This window comes from Ascaphus truei, chromosome 10 (assembly GCF_040206685.1).
Source record: "Ascaphus truei isolate aAscTru1 chromosome 10, aAscTru1.hap1, whole genome shotgun sequence".
In the NCBI taxonomy this organism is placed as follows: domain Eukaryota; kingdom Metazoa; phylum Chordata; class Amphibia; order Anura; family Ascaphidae; genus Ascaphus; species Ascaphus truei.
In genome coordinates, this window is record NC_134492.1 from 56,238,823 (window position 1) to 56,261,683 (window position 22,861).

Here is a 22,861-nt window from a genome sequence, read left to right on the forward strand (position 1 = left end):
CCGGCCCAGCCTCCTCCTCTTCCGCCTCCTCCGCACGCGCCATCGCTGCGCGCGTCACTTCCTGTCCTCCGGTGAGGCGGCCGCCATCTTGTCGCCGGTGTGTCCGCCTGTCATGGCGAATAACAGCGCGGTGGCGGCGGCCCCGCAGCCTCCCCAGGCCGCAGCGGGAGGCGGTGGGAATAAAGCGGCGGCCGGCGGCTCCGGGAAGCAGGGGAATGTGCTGCCGCTGTGGGGCAACGAGAAGACCATGAACCTGAACCCCATGATCCTCACCAACATCCTGTCCTCCCCCTACTTCAAGGTGCAGCTGTACGAGCTCAAGACTTACCACGAGGTGGTGGACGAGATCTACTTCAAGGTGAGGGCCGGGGTTGGGGGGTTATAGAGGTGTGGGGGGGATGGGGGGAATGAGGCCTTGTTGAGGGGGATGAGGCTTTATGAGGGTTCATATGGAGGGGGGTGTAAAGCTTTATCAGGACCATGTGGAGGGATTCATAGGGCGTATGGATCTGTATAATGACTTGTGTGGGGGGTTTATAGGGTCTGTTTGAGGCATTGTGAGGGATTAACGGGGTGTATATGAGGCTTTGTGGGGAATTAATGGGTTGTATATGAAGCTTTGTGTGGGGTTTATAGGGTCTGCATGAGGAATTGTGGGGGAGTAATGGGGTGTATGCAACATTGGAAGCTCTTGTGAGCAGGCCCCTCATTAGCTTCGATATGTTTGTTTTTTGTCCATGTATTTGGTATGTCATTCTGTTGATATAATTTGATAGCACTCTACTCTAATTGTACCGAGCTGCGGAATATCTTGGCTCTAAATCAGGCCTGCCCAACTCGTAAAGTGAGAAGGGCCGAACTGCTCCAAGGAAAAAAAAATTAGGCTGCACGGGTTAAATCATAATCATCATCATCATCTCTCCTCCAGCACCTCATCATCATCCTCATATCTCCCCCAGAACCCCTCACCATCAACCTTTACAATACTCCCCATCTATCTCTCATACCCCCATCTCTCACCCACACAATACCCCCTCCACATCCCCCCAGCCCATTCCATGTCAGCATCCCCCCCATGTCAGCATCTCCCCCCCAAGTCAGCATCTCCCCCCCCCAAGTCAGCATCTCCCCCCCCAAGTCAGCATCTTCCCCCCCCAAGTCAGCATCTCCCCCCCCCAAGTCAGCATCTCCCCCCCCCCAAGTCAGCATCTCCCCCCCCAAGTCAGCATCTCCCCCCCCAAGTCAGCATCCCTCCCCCCCCAAGTCAGCATCCCTCCCCCCCAAGTCAGCATCCCTCCCCCCCAAGTCAGCATCCCTCCCCCCCAAGTCAGCATCCCTCCCCCCCAAGTCAGCATCCCTCCCCCCCAAGTCAGCATCCCTCCCCCCAAGTCAGCATCCCTCCCCCCCAAGTCAGCATCCCTCCCCCCCAAGTCAGCATCCCTCCCCCCAAGTCAGCATCCCTCCCCCCCAAGTCAGCATCCCTCCCCCCCAAGTCAGCATCCCCCCGCCCCAAGTCAGCATCCCTCCCCCCCCAAGTCAGCATCCCTCCCCCCCAAGTCAGCATCCCTCCCCCCCAAGTCAGCATCCCTCCCCCCCAAGTCAGCATCCCTCCCCCCCAAGTCAGCATCCCTCCCCCCCAAGTCAGCATCCCTCCCCCCCAAGTCAGCATCCCTCCCCCCCAAGTCAGCATCCCTCCCCCCCAAGTCAGCATCCCTCCCCCCCAAGTCAGCATCCCTCCCCCCCAAGTCAGCATCCCTCCCCCCCAAGTCAGCATCCCTCCCCCCCAAGTCAGCATCCCTCCCCCCCAAGTCAGCATCCCTCCCCCCCAAGTCAGCATCCCTCCCCCCCAAGTCAGCATCCCTCCCCCCCAAGTCAGCATCCCTCCCCCCCAAGTCAGCATCCCTCCCCCCCAAGTCAGCATCCCTCCCCCCCAAGTCAGCATCCCTCCCCCCCAAGTCAGCATCCCTCCCCCCCAAGTCAGCATCCCTCCCCCCCAAGTCAGCATCCCTCCCCCCCAAGTCAGCATCCCTCCCCCCCAAGTCAGCATCCCTCCCCCCCAAGTCAGCATCCCTCCCCCCCAAGTCAGCATCCCTCCCCCCAAGTCAGCATCCCTCCCCCCCAAGTCAGCATCCCTCCCCCCCAAGTCAGCATCCCTCCCCCCCAAGTCAGCATCCCTCCCCCCCAAGTCAGCATCCCTCCCCCCCAAGTCAGCATCCCTCCCCCCCAAGTCAGCATCCCTCCCCCCCAAGTCAGCATCCCTCCCCCCCAAGTCAGCATCCCTCCCCCCCAAGTCAGCATCCCTCCCCCCCAAGTCAGCATCCCTCCCCCCCAAGTCAGCATCCCTCCCCCCCAAGTCAGCATCCCTCCCCCCCAAGTCAGCATCCCTCCCCCCCAAGTCAGCATCCCTCCCCCCCAAGTCAGCATCCCTCCCCCCCCAAGTCAGCATCCCTCCCCCCCCAAGTCAGCATCCCTCCCCCCCAAGTCAGCATCCCTCCCCCCCAAGTCAGCATCCCTCCCCCCCAAGTCAGCATCCCTCCCCCCCAAGTCAGCATCCCTCCCCCCCAAGTCAGCATCCCTCCCCCCCAAGTCAGCATCCCTCCCCCCCAAGTCAGCATCCCTCCCCCCCAAGTCAGCATCCCTCCCCCCCAAGTCAGCATCCCTCCCCCCCAAGTCAGCATCCCTCCCCCCCAAGTCAGCATCCCTCCCCCCCAAGTCAGCATCCCCCCCCCCCCAAGTCAGCATCCTCCCCCCCCCCCAAGTCAGCATCCTCCCCCCCCATGTCAGCATCCTCCCCCCCCATGTCAGCATCCCCCCCCCAAGTCAGCATCCCCCCCCCCAGGTCAGCATATCCCCCCCCCAGGTCAGCATATCCCCCCCCCCCAGGTCAGCATATCCCCCCCCCCAGGTCAGCATATCCCCCCCCCCAGGTCAGCATCCCCCCCCCCAGGTCAGCATCCCCCCCCCCAGGTCAGCATCCCCCCCCCAGGTCAGCATCCCCCCCCAGGTCAGCATCCCCCCCCAGGTCAGCATCCCCCCCCCCAGGTAGCATATTCCCCCCCCCCCCTCCCAGTCAGCATATTCCCCCCCCCCTCCCAGTCAGCATATTCCCCCCCCCTCCCAGTCAGCATATTCCCCCCCCCTCCCAGTCAGCATATTCCCCCCCCCTCCCAGTCAGCATATTCCTCCCCCCCCCTCCCAGTCAGCATATTCCCCCCCCCAGTCAGCATATCCCCCCCCCCAGTCAGCATATCCCCCCCCCAGTCAGCATATCCCCCCCCCAGTCAGCATATCCCCCCCCCAGTCAGCATATCCCCCCCCCCAGTCAGCCTCCCCCCCCCAGTCAGCCTCCTCCCCCCCCAGTCAGCCTCCCCCCCCCCCCAGTCAGCCTCCTCCCCCCCCCCAGTCAGCCTCCTCCCCCCCCCCAGTCAGCCTCCTCCCCCCCCCCAGTCAGCCTCCTCCCCCCCCCAGTCAGCCTCCTCCCCCCCCCCCAGTCAGCCTCCTCCCCCCCCCCCAGTCAGCCTCCTCCCCCCCCCCAGTCAGCCTCCTCCCCCCCCCCCAGTCAGCCTCCTCCCCCCCCCCCAGTCAGCCTCCTCCCCCCCCCCCAGTCAGCCTCCTCCCCCCCCCAGTCAGCCTCCTCCCCCCCCCCCCCCAGTCAGCCTCCTCCCCCCCCCCCAGTCAGCCTCCTCCCCCCCCCCCAGTCAGCCTCCCCCCCCCAGTCAGCCTCCCCCCAATATGACACTCTTTCCCCCTCCCCTCTATATGACACTCTTTCCCCCTCCCCTCTATATGACTCTCTTTCCCCCTCCCCTCTATATGACTCTCTTTCCCCCTCCCCTCTATATGACTCTCTTTCCCCCTCCCCTCTATATGACACTCACTTCCCCCCCTCACATGTCAGCAGCCCACCCCCCCCCCCTCACATGCCAGCAGCAGCGCCCCCCCACCCCCGCGGGCCGCATGTTGTGCAGGCCTACTCTAAATGATCATAATGATAATTGTGGGGGATTAATGGGCTGTATATTGGTTTGAGGCATTACAGTGGATTATATGCCTCGGGCATCTATGTCGCTGTGAAACATTGTGGTGGATGTAACAGGGTGTAGGGTGTTATGGCTTTGAGGCCTTGTGGAATGTATATGGGGGACTAATGGGGAGCGTGTATAGCACGTTAATTAGGCCATGGTGTTACAGTGGCCCCTTGCAGAGGATTAGTGGTGTATTGTAGGGTGTTGGGGAATGTGTATGGGGCTTTATGTGGCCCTTTTAAGGGGGTTAGTGGTGCCTTCTAAGGCCGGGGTGCACAGGGGTTAGAGTCCCCTGCTCTTCCCCAAGGTATTTAAATGCTGGGGGACTGCGCGAGGCCTCCTGTAACTCACTTCCTTCCTTCAGCCGGCTTTGGGTAACGCAGTGTGACATGACCCCGCAGGGCGCATTTTTCTCATGATACAAGGTAACGGGGAGAGCAGGCAGGGGGCGCAGAGAGAGAAGTTTGCGCCCCCTTGTTCTACGGCACACACGGGTGTGGCTAGGGCTTTAATGGGTGGATTGTTGGGGATATAGGGGTTTATATGGCCCTGTTGGTGTTTTATTCAGAGTTTAGAGCGCTTTGGCATCTTTATAGGGCTGTAACACGATCTTAGACTTTTAATGGGGTCTAATGAATTTATTATAGCCCGTGAGTTCGAAAAGAGGTAGCAGTGCTGTAATGGGGTATAATAGTGTTTTTATAAGGCTCTATAGCTGTGGTTCTTAAAATATGTGAACCTGCAGACCCCTAGATTCTTTGTAGTTGCTAATAGCAGTTTGTAGAACAAATATCTTCAGAGTTTAATTTTTTGCGGCCCCTGCACCTGCTCCATGTACCATCGATTACGAAGCCACGCTCTATAGGTTCTAGTTTCTGAATTATGTCAGACATACAATATACGGTAGTAATTGGGACACGCTCTTAAGTCCCAGCTGCTGCCGCATAGACCACAATAAGTCAGAATCACGCACGTAACTAATCAGTTGCCCCAATAGACTTAATTAGGTTCAACCTATTTATTATACTAGTTGTCCCCAGTTATTGGGGTCCAGCCCCCTGTGTTCCTGTATACAGTGATCTTTTTAAAAAAAAGATCCTGCTTAATCATCAGATCAACCCTGTAGTAGTGTAGGTAAGACCACCCAATATTGCATATCGGATCACCCCTATAGACTTTCATAGGGTATTTCTGTTACATGCCTGTAAATCGTCTTTCATCATATTCAATAGCATCACCTCCTTTATACATGGAAGATTCTGCCCTTATTAATCAGTTTCCCATATTAATACATGCGCTAAATAACATATTGGTAACGTGTGTATACAATACAAGGTATCTGACTTATAATTGAATGTTTAGAGTTGAGAACCTCTAAGTAAAATGGTACACCTTAATTTCTGCAGTGTTCATTTACACTTTGGGGGGGGGGGGGGGTAGATCAACTGTATATGAAATCTGCAATGATGACGTTAGTTTTTCAGATGGTGAGGGGTTCGTTAATCCCTTTAGGGGAATTTGAAAAAGTCTTGTGGTTCATTTCTGTGAATTATAAACGGTATTTAAAACGTTGGGTGCCGTTCTGGAATGGAAAATAAGGGAAATTTCAAAAGCTCTCGTTAAATAAACTTTCCCAAGAAAATGTGTAAAATGTAAAAGAAATAACATCGCTGCCCTTTTAAGCAGAACGTTGCCTCTACACATTTAATTTTGGGCATATTGTAAGGCAGGTTTGCTTATTCTGTAACTAGAGCGCATGTTGTAATCTCCTCTTGCCGTGGGAGGGACAGATTGTACGTCTGTTCCGTGTCCTGGAACATAGAAATTGGCATCGGATAAAAATGCCGTCTAGGATCTAACTAAACCAATAGCTTGGTGCTGTCCTGTTCAAACGGTCTGTGTCCATTGCGACCCAAATGCACGAGACGTCACTGCCCCCCCATCCGATCGCGCCCTCTGGCTCGCCTGCATGTGCATGAAATCACACAGGCTTCAGCAGGCGAGCCTCAGCGTCCGCGCGGTTCAGCACTGCTCCAACCTCTATGGACGCAGCCTTAGATTTTAACACTTTATTTTTTGTTGGTAAAATCAGATAATTATTTAAAAAAAACATACATGTACATAACAACAATAAATAGTTGAAAAATTATGGCACAATCATTTGCTTTTTTTTTTTTTTTTTTCCTATAATATGCTAAAATGAGGTTATTGATGCCTTGGAATAAAAAAAAACTGGGCATTCTAATATTTGACCCAAGTAAAAGATTCCCACTGTGTGAGCGCTTCAGTGAAACCTGAAACAGAACAGGTTCATTAAGGTTACAATAAATGTTAAACACATCATACAGAGGCCTTCTACTCCTTTCTCACCCCCTGTTCTTTGTCAGGGAGTAAAAAATCACTGCTGGAGTTACATTATATCTACTAACAATTAAATCTAATTTAAAAAAAATAGCTTGTATGGTTTATTTAAAACTCATTATAATTAACATATTGCTGCTCCTCTCTCTCTGCCCGCGTGTAGTCTTGCTGCTCCTCTCTCTCTGCCCGCGTGTAGTCTTGCTGCTCCTCTCTCTCTGCCCGCGTGTAGTCTTGCTGCTCCTGTCTCTGCCCGCGTGTAGTCTTGCTGCCCCTGTCTCTGCCCGCGTGTAGTCTTGCTGCCCCTGTCTCTGCCCGCGCGTAGTCTTGCTGCCCCTGTCTCTGCCCGCGTGTAGTCTTGCTGCTCCTGTCTCTGCCCGCGTGTAGTCTTGCTGCTCCTGTCTCTGCCCGCGCGTAGTCTTGCTGCTCCTGTCTCTGCCCGCGTGTAGTCTTGCTGCCCCTGTCTCTGCCCGCGTGTAGTCTTGCTGCCCCTGTCTCTGCCCGCGTGTAGTCTTGCTGCCCCTGTCTCTGCCCGCGCGTAGTCTTGCTGCCCCTGTTTCTGCCCGCGTGTAGTCTTGCTGCTCCTGTCTCTGCCCGCGTGTAGTCTTGCTGCTCCTGTCTCTGCCCGCGTGTAGTCTTGCTGCCCCTGTCTCTGCCCGCGTGTAGTCTTGCTGCCCCTGTCTCTGCCCGCGTGTAGTTTTGCTGCCCCTACCTCTCTGCCCGCGTGTAGTCTTGCTGCTCCTCTCTCTGCCCGCATGTAGTCTTGCTGCCTCTCTCTCTCTGCCCGCGTGTAGTCTTGCTGCCCCTCTCTCTCTGCCCGCGTGTAGTCTTGCTGCCCCTCTCTCTCTGCCCGCGTGTAGTCTTGCTGCTCCTCTCTCTCTGCCCGCGTGTAGTCTTGCTGCTCCTGTCTCTGCCCGCGTGTAGTCTTGCTGCTCCTGTCTCTGCCCGCGTGTAGTCTTGCTGCCCCTCTCTCTCTGCCCGCGTGTAGTCTTGCTGCTCCTGTCTCTGCCCGCGTGTAGTCTTGCTGCTCCTCTCTCTCTGCCCGCGTGTAGTCTTGCTGCTCCTGTCTCTGCCCGCGTGTAGTCTTGCTGCCCCTATCTCTCTGCCCGCGCGTAGTCTTGCTGCCCCTCTCTCTCTGCCCACGTGTAGTCTTGCTGCCCCTCTCTGCCCGCGTGTAGTCTTGCTGCCCCTGTCTCTGCCCGTGTGTAGTCTTGCTGCCCCTGTCTCTGCCTGCGCGTAGTCTTGCTGCCCCTCTCTCTGCCCGCGCGTAGTCTTGCTGCTCCTGTCTCTGCCCGCGTGTAGTCTTGCTGCTCCTCTCTCTCTGCCCGCGTGTAGTCTTGCTGCTCCTGTCTCTGCCCGCGTGTAGCCTTGCTGCCCCTGTCTCTTCCCGCGTGTAGTCTTGCTGCCCGTCTCTGCCCGCGTGTAGTCTTGCTGCTCCTGTCTCTGCCCGCGTGTAGTCTTGCTGCTCCTGTCTCTGCCCGCGCGTAGTCTTGCTGCCCCTGTCTCTGCCCGCGTGTAGTCTTGCTGCCCCTGTCTCTGCCCGCACGTAGTCTTGCTGCCCCTGTCTCTGCCCGCGCGTAGTCTTGCTGCCCCTGTCTCTGCCCGCGCGTAGTCTTGCTGCCCCTATCTCTGCCCGCGCGTAGTCTTGCTGCCCCTCTCTCTGCCCGCGCGTAGTCTTGCTGCCCCTCTCTCTGCCCGCGCGTAGTCTTGCTGCCCCTCTCTCTGCCCGCGCGTAGTCTTGCTGCCCCTGTCTCTGCCCGCGCGTAGTCTTGCTGCCCCTGTCTCTGCCCGCGCGTAGTCTTGCTGCCCCTGTCTCTGCCCGCGCGTAGTCTTGCTGCCCCTGTCTCTGCCCGCGCGTAGTCTTGCTGCCCCTGTCTCTGCCCGCGCGTAGTCTTGCTGCCCCTGTCTCTGCCCGCGCGTAGTCTTGCTGCCCCTGTCTCTGCCCGCGCGTAGTCTTGCTGCCCCTGTCTCTGCCCGCGCGTAGTCTTGCTGCCCCTGTCTCTGCCCGCGCGTAGTCTTGCTGCCCCTGTCTCTGCCCGCGCGTAGTCTTGCTGCCCCTGTCTCTGCCCGCGCGTAGTCTTGCTGCCCCTGTCTGCCCGCGCGTAGTCTTGCTGCCCCTGTCTCTGCCCGCGTGTAACCTTATCCTGTTCTGTTTACTACTTGTCCTTTTAACACAGACAGGTGGTCTTATCATCGGGGGGTTTATAAGAGTGCATCAGTAGTGTGTTATTTCCTCCGTCTCTTAGTTTGAACACCTTAAATGTAGCCCTGCACGTTTACTCCATAACCTAACAGTGGTGCCGTTTTATTTCCCAGGTGACGCATGTTGAACCCTGGGAGAAGGGCAGCCGGAAAACTGCGGGGCAGACAGGGATGTGCGGAGGGGTAAGTTACAAGTACGTGCCTTCTATTTTTGACGCTTTAACTGCCCCAGAAAAGGGCGGGTAACTAGTATTCTTTTCTGCTCAGTGGTTAGTTTAGCTTGGGTACCCGTCTCCTAAATCTGTGTCTCCCCAGTAATATATTTTCTTAACCATGTTTATCAGTATGTTAAAGTAGTGTTCAATATTCATAATAAACCAAATGCTCCGCTCCAGTCCTCAAGCCCCCTCCCCCACCCCAACAAGTCAGGTTTTCAGGATATCCCTGCTTCACTACAGGTGGCTCACACACCACTGATTGAGCCAACTGTGCTGAAGTAGGGACTGATTTATCCACCTGTGCTGAAGAAGGGAAAACCTTACCTGTTAAGGGCTCTTTGGGACTGGAGTTGAGCTCCCTGCACTAAGCGATGTATTGTAGGCCTCCCCGACAGCTGAAAGGTTAGGACATTGGTCACAGAGCACAACATTGAACCAAGGACAGTGACCTGTTCAGTGGGTTACATGGAGCTGATTTACACACACAAGCTGGTACTAATATATAAAACTTTTTCATGGTGAACCAAAGCTTTGGAGCCTTTTATGACCTGTAATGTCCTGGTGATTAGACTCAGTCCTCACTGCCCAGAGGTAAATATATGGCTTCGTAATTACTTTGCCAACAGACCACCAAAAGTATCTGATATACTTCAATTCAGTGTTCCCGGAATAAAGAAAAAACATTCATTTTGCACAAGATACAAATAGGACGATCCCCCCCCCCCCAACCTCCCTCCTGGTTGAAATATAATGACCAGAGGCGGGCGCTTAATACCAGGGGTTCTCCGGAGGCGGGCGCTTAATACCGGGGGTTCTCCGGAGACGGGCGCTTAATACCGGGGGTTCTCCGGAGACGGGCGCTTAATACCGGGGGTTCTCCGGAGACGGGCGCTTAATACCGGGGGTTCTCCGGAGACGGGCGCTTAATACCAGGGGTTCTCCGGAGACGGGCGCTTAATACCAGGGGTTCTCCGGAGGCGGGCGCTTAATACCAGGGGTTCTCCGGAGACGGGCGCTTAATACCAGGGGTTCTCCGGAGGCGGGCGCTTAATACCAGGGGTTCTCCGGAGACGGGCGCTTAATACCAGGGGTTCTCCGGAGGCGGGCGCTTAATACCAGGGGTTCTCCGGAGACGGGCGCTTAATACCGGGGGTTCTCCGGAGACGGGCGCTTAATACCGGGGGTTCTCCGGAGACGGGCGCTTAATACCAGGGGTTCTCCGGAGACGGGCGCTTAATACCGGGGGATCTCCGGAGACGGGCGCTTAATACCGGGGGTTCTCCGGAGGCGGGCGCTTAATACCAGGGGTTCTCCGGAGACGGGCGCTTAATACCAGGGGTTCTCCGGAGACGGACGCTTAATACCAGGGGTTCTCCGGAGGCGGGCGCTTAATACCAGGGGTTCTCCGGAGGCGGGCGCTTGATACCAGGGGTTCTCCGGAGGCGGGCGCTTGATACCAGGGGTTCTCCGGAGGCGGGCGCTTAATACCAGGGGTTCTCCGGAGACGGGCGCTTAATACCAGGGGTTCTCCGGAGGCGGGCGCTTAATACCAGGGGTTCTCCGGAGACGGGCGCTTAATACCAGGGGTTCTCCGGAGGCGGGCGCTTAATACCAGGGGTTCTCCGGAGACGGGCGCTTAATACCGGGGGTTCTCCGGAGACGGGCGCTTAATACCGGGGGTTCTCCGGAGACGGGCGCTTAATACCAGGGGTTCTCCGGAGACGGGCGCTTAATACCGGGGGATCTCCGGAGACGGGCGCTTAATACCGGGGGTTCTCCGGAGGCGGGCGCTTAATACCAGGGGTTCTCCGGAGACGGGCGCTTAATACCAGGGGTTCTCCGGAGACGGACGCTTAATACCAGGGGTTCTCCGGAGGCGGGCGCTTAATACCAGGGGTTCTCCGGAGGCGGGCGCTTAATACCAGGGGTTCTCCGGGGGCGGGCGCTTGATACCAGGGGTTCTCCGGAGGCGGGCGCTTAATACCAGGGGTTCTCCGGAGGCGGGCGCTTAATACCAGGGGTTCTCCGGAGGCGGGCGCTTAATACCAGGGGTTCTCCGGAGACGGGCGCTTAATACCAGGGGTTCTCCGGAGGCGGGCGCTTAATACCAGGGGTTCTCCGGAGGCGGGCGCTTAATACCAGGGGTTCTCTGGAGGCGGGCTTTTAATACCAGGGGTTCTCCGGGGGCGGGCGCTTAATACCCGGGGTTCTCCGGAGAGAGACGGGCGCTTAATACCAGGGGTTCTCCGGAGGCGGGCGCTTAATACCAGGGTTTCTCCGGAGGCGAGCGCTTAATACCAGGGGTTCTCCGGAGACGGGCGCTTAATACCAGGGGTTCTCCGGAGGCGGGCGCTTGATACCAGGGGTTCTCCGGAGGCGAGCGCTTGATACCAGGGGTTCTCCGGAGGCGGGCGCTTAATTCCAGGGGTTCTCCGGAGGCGGGCGCTTAATACCAGGGGTTCTCCGGAGACGGGCGCTTAATACCGGGGGTTCTCCGGAGGCGAGCGCTTAATACCGGGGGTTCTCCGGAGGCGGGCGCTTAATACCGGGGGTTCTCCGGAGGCGGGCGCTTAATACCGGGGGTTCTCTGGAGGCGAGCGCTTAATATCGGGGGTTCTCCGGAGGCGGGCGCTTAATACCAGGGGTTCTCCGGAGGCGGGCGCTTAATACCAGGGGTTCTCCGGAGGCGGGCGCTTAATACCAGGGGATCTCCGGATTCGGGCGCTTGATACCAGGGGTTCTCCGGAGGCGGGCGCTTCATACCAGGGTTTCTCCGGAGGCGGGCGCTTGATACCCGGGGTTCTCCGGAGACGGGCGCTTGATACCCGGGGTTCTCCGGAGGCGGGCGCTTGATACATGGGGTTCTCCGGAGGCGGGCGCTTGATACATGGGGTTCTCCGGAGGCGAGCGCTTGATACCCGGGGTTCTCCGGAGGCGGGCGCTTGATACATGGGGTTCTCCGGAGACGGGCGCTTGATACATGGGGTTCTCCGGAGGCGGGCGCTTGATACATGGGGTTCTCCGGAGGCGGGCGCTTGATACCCGGGTTTCTCCGGAGACGGGCGCTTGATACCCGGGGTTCTCCGGAGACGGGCGCTTGATACCAGGGGTTCTCCGGAGGCGGGCGCTTGATACCCGGGGTTCTCTGGAGACGGGCGCTTGATACCCGGGGTTCTCCGGAGACGGGCGCTTAATACCCGGGGTTCTCCGGAGGCGGGCGCTTGATACCCGGGGTTCTCCGGAGGCGGGCGCTTGATACCCGGGGTTCTCCGGAGGCGGGCGCTTGATACCCGGGGTTCTCCGGAGGCGGGCGCTTGATACCCGGGGTTCTCCGGAGGCGGGCGCTTGATACCCGGGGTTCTCCGGAGACGGGCGCTTGATACCCGGGGTTCTCCGGAGACGGGCGCTTGATACCCGGGGTTCTCCGGAGACGGGCGCTTGATACCCGGGGTTCTCCGGAGACGGGCGCTTGATACCCGGGGTTCTCCGGAGGCGGGCGCTTGATACCCGGGGTTCTCCGGAGGCGGGCGCTTGATACCCGGGGTTCTCCGGAGGCGGGCGCTTGATACCCGGGGTTCTCCGGAGACGGGCGCTTGATACCCGGGGTTCTCCGGAGACGGGCGCTTGATACCCGGGGTTCTCCTCTGCGAGAAGCTGATCTAGAACATGTAGCTTTTGTGCACACAAACGCATATAAAGCAGCAAATGTGGAAGACGTACACATAAGAAGCACAGGTTGCTCTCACTGGGCCGTGTGTCTCCGGCTTTACACCTTGCCGCTTGTGGGCCAGTGCGGACCCTACTTTTTTAAGTGTCTCTCAGACCGTTTGCTGCTAATTTGAAGGTCGCTGCTCACGCAGTTAAACTCTATTTAGTTGTTACACTGAAACTCGCCTGTCGGCTAAAATAACAGACCTATGATGCACATATGAAATATTTCTGTAATGGTCACACGGTTATTCCTTTATTGAAGTATATTATTAAATTGAGATACTCCTACTCCTCAGTTATTTCTCACCTGGCCTCTCTGCGAAACGAGTGCTATAAACCCTCCAAAGTATATGGTGTCTACCATTTGCCCTAATGAACACGCCACTGCCATAAGTTCAGTGTTGTCCTAGTGGGGCACTGACCCTATAACGCGAGCTGTGTGGGGTTGGCCGTCAGTAAGAGAATGCGAGCCATGGATGGAGAGTAACGTTGTGGGTGTGTTCTTGGCCTCCAGGTACGTGGTGTTGGCACCGGTGGGATCGTCTCTACGGCATTTTGCCTCCTTTATAAGCTGTTCACATTGAAGTTGACCAGAAAGCAAGTGATGGGTCTGATCACGCACACAGACTCCCCGTACATCAGGGCGCTGGGATTCATGTACATAAGGTAAGTGCCCGTTACCGTCACAATCCCACAAAGTAGCTCAGAAAACCTAGCTGGCTGCCCTAACTAAATCTAACACTTCTAATCAAGTGGTTTGCCTGATAAGGAAAAACACAGAGCCAATAAAGACGAGGGGGCTCTGACTGTACAAGCGGGAAGTTAAACCCGTCCAAGTCTCACTTTAAAAAACAAAATCCAGACCCGCTTCTCGGTGTTAGATTTTGATGAGGGGATATGGATGGCCCAGGTGAGGCCCTGGAATAAATTCTCTTTGGTTTTATGAGGGTTTGCCCCTTGAAAGCAGCAATCCCATAAGACTGTTGGACGCGGCCTTTTCGCCGCTGCCGGGGAGCACATGACCTCTGCTGTTTAGCTGCTGGCCGCTTTGGGCCGAGGTTGGGATTAGGGGTTAATCTTGGGGTTCTGTTGAGGTTTTAAGGTTAGTGGTTAAGGGGTTAGGGCACCGTTACCTGTGGCAGCTAAATGGTCTGGCGGTGAAGCGGATGCAAAACGGCTGCAACCAGATGTCTTAGATCAGTGTTGCTCAACTCCAGTCCTTAACACCCCCCCCACACACACACACACACCCTCCCCCCCACACACACACACCCCCCACACACCCAACCTTCCCCCCCCCCCCCCCACACACAACAGGTCAGGTTCAGCACAGGTGGCTCAATCTTGAGGACACGAGTTAAGCACCCCCGTCCTAGATTGCCCATTCTGCCTTTGGAGGTTATAACGAGAAATTTTAACGTTAAGCTTCTGGGTAAAGGTTAACGCAGCAGGACTTAACCCCTTAGTGCGCCCTTATATTTCCTGACCGTCACATAGTGCTGGGAACGTGGTGTGATTCGTGCTTGTTTTCCAGGGGGCGGTTCTGTTTGCCGTACCCATCGGAGCAGTAAATGCCATCTGGGGACGGGTGAACCCCAAAATAATTCGTCATCTTTTCAGTTACACAAGCGCCTAATTTAAGAGGAGAATGTGACAAATATCTCCATTAAATTGTTCTGCCCCCACACTCTTCTCTAATTGTGCATCCGCCACCGGCAAAACAATATTGTCAAATGGCAATAAGGATCGGATACAAAAAGATACACGACCAGGTGACAGTGGAAACACATTGATATTTCCTGCCACAAATTCGACTTTTAAAGCCGATGGCATCTTTCTATGGGGCAATCTACTAATGGGGTTTCATTTTCGTGCCTAGCAATCTGTTACTAAATGAAAGCACCGAATAAACCAGGCGACTAAGTGTTTGGAAAAGCTCCATTTGTCCGTTTTCGTTGTGGCGATTTCTGGCTCTCATCGCGGTTTCCCGTTCGCATTGCAGATACACACAGCCTCCTACTGATCTATGGGACTGGTACGAAGACTTTCTCGATGACGAAGAGGTATGTCGGCAAGGGTAATATTTCACTTTTGATTCGTACTGTTTACAATGTTTATTTTGCGGTGACCGATACGCGTCCCGTCTCCAAACCGCCGTCCGTGGTCTCGTGTTACCCCCAAACATTCCGCCTTTGCCATCAAGTGACTGATAAACAATCTGCTTTCTGTCAGATCCGCACGTTTAGTAGTCCCACAAAGACTAATCTCCTAGGTGTTAGGAGTCTCTTCTGAACCGCAGAAAGTGAGATTATTGTAGTGTTTGTTCACCTGGATTCTGATTTCTTCATACGGTGGCCACCAGCTTTTCATTTTCACACTTCCCGGTGGAATTTCACAAGCGAATTACAGATGTTGCTGACACGCTCGCACACGTGTAATATCTAAATATTTGACAAAGGTAAAATAGTGTATACAGGCTGTGTATAATAGATGCACACGCGCTAGATGTAGTCATGTATAGTTAAATGTATGTACAACTCTTCAGTGTTCTGCACACGTCTGAATAGTGAAAAGTGCGCGTGGAACGCAGCTGAGCTCCCTGAAACCTTTCAATTGCTACAAACTTCTTTTATTCAACATAAGTGCCTTGCAAGGGATATTATAGCTTTAGCATTTGTTGTGTGTTCCCAATGCTGACACCTACATATAGAAGTCTCTTACTAAGCCTTTACTTGCCATCCGAGATGACCGGGTACAATGGGTAGAGAAGGTGTTATGAGTTCATAGCAACCCCAAGAGGTTTTGTTGGGCAGCCAGGGTTCGAAGCACCAGTGTGTCTATATGTTACAACTCGTTGTACTTTTTTTAAGCTAACGTGCTCTTCTCTCCTCCAGATCTTTGTGGTGCAGCAATTGTATTGGGCGAAATTAATCTGAACACATGCGTGTGTGAGTGCCAGACGTTTTACCTTAAGATTCTTTAACGAGCCTTTAATTCTGTCTATGTGCTAATTTCTACCTGCATAGCTCCAACTACGGCCCCCGTGCAGCATCGACTTCATTGACATTTTATTTGGGGGGAATGTTGATGGGATTGGGAGAATGACTCTGCATTATATGGTGACGGGCATCCCGACCTGAAGGCCGTGTAAATGGGCCGATGAAACTCTTAATTATAAAAGCGAATGGAGAGAAGGTGCCAGGCAGATATTGATTGGTGTTTCCCGAATTAGACTGTACATTTTGACAAAACCAGGATAAACAGGCGAGACGTGTGGCAGAAAGGAGGCAGGCTAGGGCACAGTGGATGAGGTTAGTGCAGTAGGGAATGGGTTACACTGCGTGAGAGGAGAGAATAGTCTGAAATGAGGAGCGTTTTGCGGAGTGTTTTCTATGAATGGGTTCTCTGGAAAGTTCTGTAATAGGGGGGGGGTGTCTTGGCTTACTCAGGCAGGGTGTAGGGGTTTATTCTACCTTTGAATGCATCACCTACTTGGTTAACCTGCTGTCCTAAATGTCCTTATGTGCTTGCACTATAGGTTTGGAATGAGATGGACATAGCCAGGCGATCATATTGCGGTAATGACCCAGTTCTCACCATGGCTGTTAAAATCCCCCAGTTTTAATAAAATGGGATTCAGCTCACGTCTCCTTCGCTTCCCGGCCTGCAGTGCTTATTATTTATTATGTTGTCTTATAGCAAATGAAAATCCCACTTCTGAGCACATTAAGGCCAGGCCCCAGTGGCTGCTGCTGGGGTGTGGGCTGCGGCGTACGTGCCACACACCACATCCCTCTCTGGGGCAGGCCCCAGTGGCTGCTGCTGCTGCTGGGGTGTGGGCTGCGGCGCACGTGCCACACACCACATCCCTCTCTGGGGCAGGCCCCAGTGGCTGCTGCTGGGGTGTGGGCTGTGGCGCACGTGCCACACACCACAGCCCTCTATGGGGCAGGCCCCAGTGGCTGCTGCTGGGGTGTGGGCTGCGGCGTACGTGCCACACACCACATCCCTCTCTGGGTCAGGCCCCAGTGGCCGTGTGTGGGTGCGGAAAGCGTGCTGACACGTGCGCTGGCAGGGAAGACCAGAATTGTATTCCTGTGCCGTGACACGTGGGTAATGACATGCAAATGAGGACAGTGTCTCCTTTTACTTCAAATCCATTTTGACATGGGACCCCTATAAGCTTCTGCCTGCCGTATTACAAAGCTTTTCCAGCACAGCCTGGGTTACAGAAGTGCAGAGCCAGTAACCCTACTTACTGACATCTATTTCAACCTTTTGTGTCTTATCAGTGTGAGGGTGGTTATTCTGGCTTTGCAAATTGAAGCTGGAATAGGTATCCACCACACATTAAATAAGTTACAGTGGGTTAACAAGTGACAAAACCCCCTCACCGTACAGTGTACAGGAAATGTAAGCCCAGCGTGAGGACCCTCTATCCCGGCCGGACCGTACACTCTTGCAGTGGAACATGAGGATTTCTGTCAGACCCGCAGGTTTATTAGACCGGTTCTAGATGTTAGGTGCCCAATTGGGAGTCTTTACTGAACCACACAGTGACACAACAGTCTGAGGGCATTGTCGTGTCTGCAGTGCTGGCATTTTAAAGTGAAGGATGACTTTTCACAGCAGTTAAATGCTGGTTTTTAGCCTGGCATTCTGGGATTGCAGCATATCGTCAAATAGCTCCTTGGTTGGTATTTATCTGTAACTTAAAGTTGCCATCCCACATAGCTGGCCGTTTGTAAGCAATTTAGTCGACTTCCTTAAACTAATCTAGGTGTGCAACAAGCAAAGATTTGATGTATATATTTTTGTATATTTATCTCTCTGGAATTACCGGATTTTCTGGGGGGGTGGGGGGTGTTATCAATAGAGTTTTCTTCTTTATTCATCTCTTATTGGCTCTCTAAGGACAGGTGTATATAAAGGAAGGATGCGCAAGGGGCTATGTCGGTGCAAACTCTTGCTGAACACAGACATCAGACCACCTCCCACATCTCAGCCCATCGTGTTTACAAACGCACTTTTGCATTTATTTATTTTGTTGTCCGTCTGGTAAAAAGGTATCAATTGCCCACATATGCCCCCTTACCCATATCACTGCCAGCAGTACACTTTGCTCCTAGAAGGGGTTGACGCATTAAGTTGAGCTTTGTAGTATGAAGATGCCTGTAGAGTATAAAAATATTGGGATCTTCACCTTCAAGTGCGACGCTTGTATCCTTCTTTAATTCTACCAACAAATTACATTGCTTTAACTCGAGTTTTCATGGACACAGTACTTGCAGAATCTCCCTGCGTGAAAGTCAGCCGATCGGTGGATGGAGCAGTAGTTAATTTGTAAAGTTGGCACTGTGTAGAATGATTGTTTCTTCCTGTAGCTGTATTGGTCCAGGGGTAGTGTAGTTTCATCACTGGGTGTCCTTGTTACAGATATACTGGTTTAAGTTGGGAAGCTTTGGTGAAAGAGTTGCATAACTGGTTTACTCTGCCGTAGCATGTGGTTTACGATGTACTCCACATGATTTTGTGTCTGTATAAGCAGGTACTGGTGTGGTTTTCTTAGTGTATTAAATGATGCAGTCAAACTAGTATGGCATTGAGACTCTTCCTCCATATAATTACTAAAAATAACTTGGAGTTAACCAGCACCTGAAAGTTTCTGTCCTTCCCACAGAAAACAATGTAACTTCGTAGAACTGGGTGGCTTATGACGTTTGGGTACCCACCGGAATCCCGAGGATATTTGTAACTTGTGTCCAAATTGGACACAACTACAAATATGGTGGTGTGGTCTCCGATGGAAGGTCATGATATTTTCCAATGACATCACAGGTGCCAGACTGTTCCCCGGTGGCCATCTTGTGTGTTCTTGCCCTGCGCAGAAGTAAAGTTATGTCTTAGGAATTAAGGGGTCCCCTGGAAGTCGGGCTGCATTTACTCTGTAGGACTCCCGGTACTGCTGCTTTTTTAAGGTCATTCGGTTGAAAAATCCAAAACCAAGAAACTTTCAGGTGATGAATAACAAGATGAGCGCCCCCATTAAAACGTATATGATAAGTTTCAATAAAGATAACAGCTGAATACCTATTTACGGTGTGGTGCCTGTTCCCCTCCTTTCCCTTGTGTGTTGCAGGACCTAGACGTGAAGGCCGGGGGTGGCTGCGTGATGACTATAGGGGAGATGCTCCGATCCTTCCTCACCAAGCTGGAGTGGTTCTCCACCCTTTTCCCCAGGATTCCTGTACCGGTCCAGAAGCATATAGACCAGCAGATCAAAACCAGGCCGAAGATTGTGAAGGAAGGTGCAGAGGAGGCAGAGGAACAGGAGCGACACATGGAACGGAGACGCTCCAGGTGATCCGGCCTTCCAATTACCTTTCCTCTTTCCCACCCGGCGAGGGCCTTTTTATGGTCTAAACCAGGGGTGGCCAACTCCAGTCCTCAAGGGCCACCAACAGGTTAGGTTTTAAGTCTATCCCTGCTACAGCACAGGTGGCTCAGTCTGTGCTGAAGCTGGAACTGATTGGGCCACCTGTGCTGAAGCGGGTATCCTGCCACTCCTTGTCGAACCGCTCAACTGCCAGACAAACTATCAACTCAATGCCGTCTGATAGTGCACCGTACGGCACATGAGCTATTTACGTCTATAATGCTGGATTGTGGGGCGTTTGAAGTGGCAGGAAGTGGCCATTCAGCTGCAGGGACTTTTTTGTGCGCTCTGACCCTGATTTGGCTCAGAGGTAGGTAGTGGCTATCTTGAGAGGGCAAGTGCCCCTCTACAAGGTCACAAGTGATGGGCGCAGAGCTTTATGGATAGGCGTAACGGTTTGCAAGCTTGCATGTGAGCTTGAGCCATAACATCCCTTAACCCCCGCGTTGCCAGAAACCCACTCACTGGGATTTTATGCATTGTTCATCGCCAGAAAACAAAAGGATATGAAATAATTCACAGCGCATTGTAGAGACTTTGGCTGGCCACTATTATAGGGGTTGTCTGCCAGAAAACATAGTTTTGAAATGAATTGAAGTCTGATTTGCTTCCGTTAACTATTCTAACCACACGATTCTGATGGTTGCTTTGATTTTGTTTGGAAATGAATGCCAAATACTTCCCCCATTCAGAGACTCCTCATAAATTCATCTTGTAAACTGAGTTTTTTTTTCCCCATATCCCGCCCTGCCTTTATTGGGGGGTTGAGGGGGGAGAATATAAAGTTTTTTTTATCTGAGCAGTGATGTTTCCCCGGTGTTAGAGGTATCTCTGCTGGTAGATCCTTTAGTGACATTGTCCGACACCCACAACTTCCTGAACCCTAAGTGACATCACCGGAAGCCACATGGAGACTTCCTGTTCTGCTCTATAAACAATTGTTTGTAACTTCAATATGTTTTTTTTTTTTTAAATGCAAACAATGCGAAGTCAGTGACAACTTTCTGATTTTTGGTTTTTAGATCTCCAAAAAGGTCGGCAAGTCCTCGCAAATCTCCCAGGAGATCGAGAAGTAGAAGCCGTCACCGGGAACACCACGGAACATCGAGCTTCGACAAAGAGCTGGAAAGGGAGAAGGAGCGCCAGAGGGTAGAGCGTGAGTCCAAAGAGAAGCGCAGATCCAGAAGCAACGAGCGTGGGGTGGAACGCAAGAGGAGCAAAAGCCGCGAGAAGCACCGGACGCGCAGCCGGAGCAGGGACCGGAAGCCAGACAGACGAGAAAAGGAGAATGAGAGGAGCAGGAAGCGGGACTATGAGAAGAAGGGGAACGGCCGAGAGAAGGAGGCGGACAGGCCACGGGAGCGATCGAAAGAGCCCAAAAGAAGCGAGGAGAAGAAGGACCGGGAAGAGAAGAAGTACCGAGATGATCGGGATTCCCGCAAAGAAAGGCGGCACAGCAGGAGCCGGAGCAAAGACAGGAAGCTGCGGAAGAGCAAAAGCCCGAGCAGGAACGCGGGCGCTGTGCGGAGCCGCAGCAAAGAGAAGTCAAGCCGGCACAAGGAGAAGGCAGACAAGCACAGCAGGAGTAGCAGCCGGACAGACAGCGTCGACAAGCCCCGAAAACGGGAGCGCAGCTCCAGCAAGGAGAGGCCGCCCAAGAGCAAGGAGCGGTCGCACAAGCATGAGCCTGACGGCAAGGAGCTCGAGGGCCAACGCAGCCAGAGCGCGGACAGCGGGGAAAAGCACAGGGGCAAAGACGAGACTCTTTAGAATGACCGGATCACATTGAATCCTAATTTCTTCTGGGTTTTTTTTTCTTTCTTTTTACTCATCCTGTTTTCCAGTCCTAACCTGTTCTGTAGCACTCTCTATATTTTTATTTTATTTCCCCCGACAACTTTTGGGCAAGAACCTCTCATTTCCTAGTTCGTGTAGGGAAGAGCCTTTTTTTGGGAATCCCTTGTGCATTGAACTCTCCCCACATTTAGTTCAACCTCCCGACGAGGCTATTGTTGCGTTTTTATCGGTTCAGTGTTCCTGAAATGTACAGCGCTCGCATAAACCGCCACCCGATGTTTTAATTCCTTTTTGGCGCAGATTCGGTTTGTAAGCGGCGATTAAATTTGTCGTTTAATTCTGTGGCTGTAACGCTCGCGGGGCCAGCGCGCTCCTGCCGCTGAGTGCATGGCTTAGCTGCTGTTTCGTTAGACTGGCTCCATGACTTTTTTGTTTTTCTTTATTTTTTTGTTTTCTAAAACGGATATGAATGCAGATTTGACATTTTTTGTGTTATTGTCCAACTGTAAACATTTTTTAAAAAATTTACATTTTGATCTATTATGTGCGCTGAGTTTATTTGATTTATTGGTTACGTAACCTTCGCCGTCTTTTGGAAACGCTTGATTGGCCAGCAACGGCCTTTTAGGGGTCCACATGAAAAACTTAATTTCCAAAGTAAGTTGGTGTTGCATAAGTTAAAGGTGGTATCTGTAATAAGTGACTTGCGTGTGGGACAGTTCAGGGGGAAAGGTTATGGGGCGGGTATGGGAAAGGTTATGGGGCAGGTTTTAATGGGTGAACATCATTTTAATACCAGTGACTACTACTAGATCTTCCATAATTGTCATAGTACAGTTGGCGCTGAGGTGGGGGGCATAGGGTTCTGGCGCCTTATTTTCTTATAACCCAATTCTTGCTGAATTATGCAGCTAAATCATTGTCTCCAGAAGGCTGCTTTCTCTCGCCCAAAGCTAAAAATCACAACGGTATAAAAAAAAGTGTGTGTGTTCGCGTGTTCATAACTGAAGTGTTTTATTCAATCAAAATCATAAAAATCAAACAATGCACCCCATTTTTTGGGTTGTTGGATGGGTCGCAATTGGGTTAATAACGTGACTAATTGTAAACACACAATCGCGTCGCTTCACTTCAAAAACAGGAGAGGCATTGTATGGAGAGTGGAAAGATTTATTAAAAAGCAGTATATATTTTTTTAATCAGATTGCACCCTTTTTTTCAGGAGAAAATAAATCAGTGCGATACATAATATTGTATATACATTAACTTTTCTGTTAACACACAATGCTTTTTAGCGCCTTACATGATTCTTTGGTTTCACAGCTGAATGTGCCTGGATATCTGTTGGGTGACAGAGGGTATGGAGACTTCTTGCCAGGCAATGCAATATTATCAACTGGAATAGGCACCAGCAAAATGTACGAGATGGGAAGGGGACGCCGATAACTGGATGCTGCAGAGGTTATGGAGTAGTTAGCGTGTTGTGTTCTGCAGGAAACAAGACATACATACTGGCATGAGTAAAGTTGTATTTATTACAGTGGTGCACAGCGCTTAGACGCCATGCGCTCGTCCACAAACCATTTAAATTAAATGCCCGGGGACCGTGCAAAGCCTCTAAGTTCTGACCTTGTCTCTGATGGTGCGTCGCCATGGCAATACGATGACATTTAATGCCGGAGACAAGGTAAGAGGGGGAGCGCAGGCAGCTGGGCACGGGAAAACTGTTTGCGCACCCCTGGTGTAGTACATTCGTATAAACAGGCAATATTACAACACCACGTCATAAAAACAAAAATGAAGTTATCGCCTTAACGTTTCCTGCTTTCGGGGTTTGCAGAGGTTTAGCTCTTCAGTGGGAAGCAGCTGTTGCCAAGACATAGAAACATACCATGTGATGACAGATATGAGCCGCACTCTCCCTATACACCCTAACATCCCGCTGCTAATACCTCTCCCTATAAACCCTGCCACGTACGACACCCTGCTAACACGCGACTTGCCTACGGGACAAGGATTAATACCGACGCTCGGAAGCGCACCCACTCTTCACCTCCGCAAAGGTCTGTCAAATGGGCAGTATCCCCTCTCAAGCGGTCCCAATATACCACCGC

The 22,861-nt window shown here is 53.1% G+C and overlaps 2 protein-coding genes across 3 annotated transcripts in view; one reads left to right on the forward strand and one right to left on the reverse strand.

Annotated features, from left to right (window-relative positions):
• Positions 1–42: 42 nt before the first annotated feature.
• On the forward strand, positions 43–21,288 carry PRPF38B (pre-mRNA processing factor 38B). The gene is made up of 6 exons (XM_075616999.1): positions 43–358; positions 8,700–8,768; positions 13,029–13,180; positions 14,517–14,577; positions 18,654–18,874; positions 19,973–21,288. Exons 1-6 carry the CDS (start codon positions 113–115, stop codon positions 20,718–20,720), a joined length of 1,497 nt encoding a protein of 498 aa, XP_075473114.1. The 5' UTR covers positions 43–112; the 3' UTR covers positions 20,721–21,288.
• Positions 21,289–21,906: 618 nt separating this feature from the next.
• Positions 21,907–22,861, reverse strand: part of LOC142503970 (uncharacterized) — an 87,397-nt gene continuing 86,442 nt past the window's right edge. For both annotated transcript variants that reach the window (XM_075616998.1, XM_075616997.1), the window contains one exon: positions 21,907–22,235. In XM_075616998.1, the coding sequence (XP_075473113.1) occupies positions 22,210–22,235 (26 nt within the window). In that variant the 3' untranslated portion in view covers positions 21,907–22,209. The remainder of the gene's footprint in view (positions 22,236–22,861) is intronic.

Coding starts and splice junctions, on each gene's coding strand:
- PRPF38B (XM_075616999.1), top strand. CDS start 113: ATGGCGAATAACAGCGCGGTGGCGGCGGCCCCGCAGCCTCCCCAGGCC. Junction 359..8,699: donor TGGACGAGATCTACTTCAAG/GTGAGGGCCGGG, acceptor TTTATTTCCCAG/GTGACGCATGTTGAACCCTG. Junction 18,875..19,972: donor ATGGAACGGAGACGCTCCAG/GTGATCCGGCCT, acceptor TTTGGTTTTTAG/ATCTCCAAAAAGGTCGGCAA.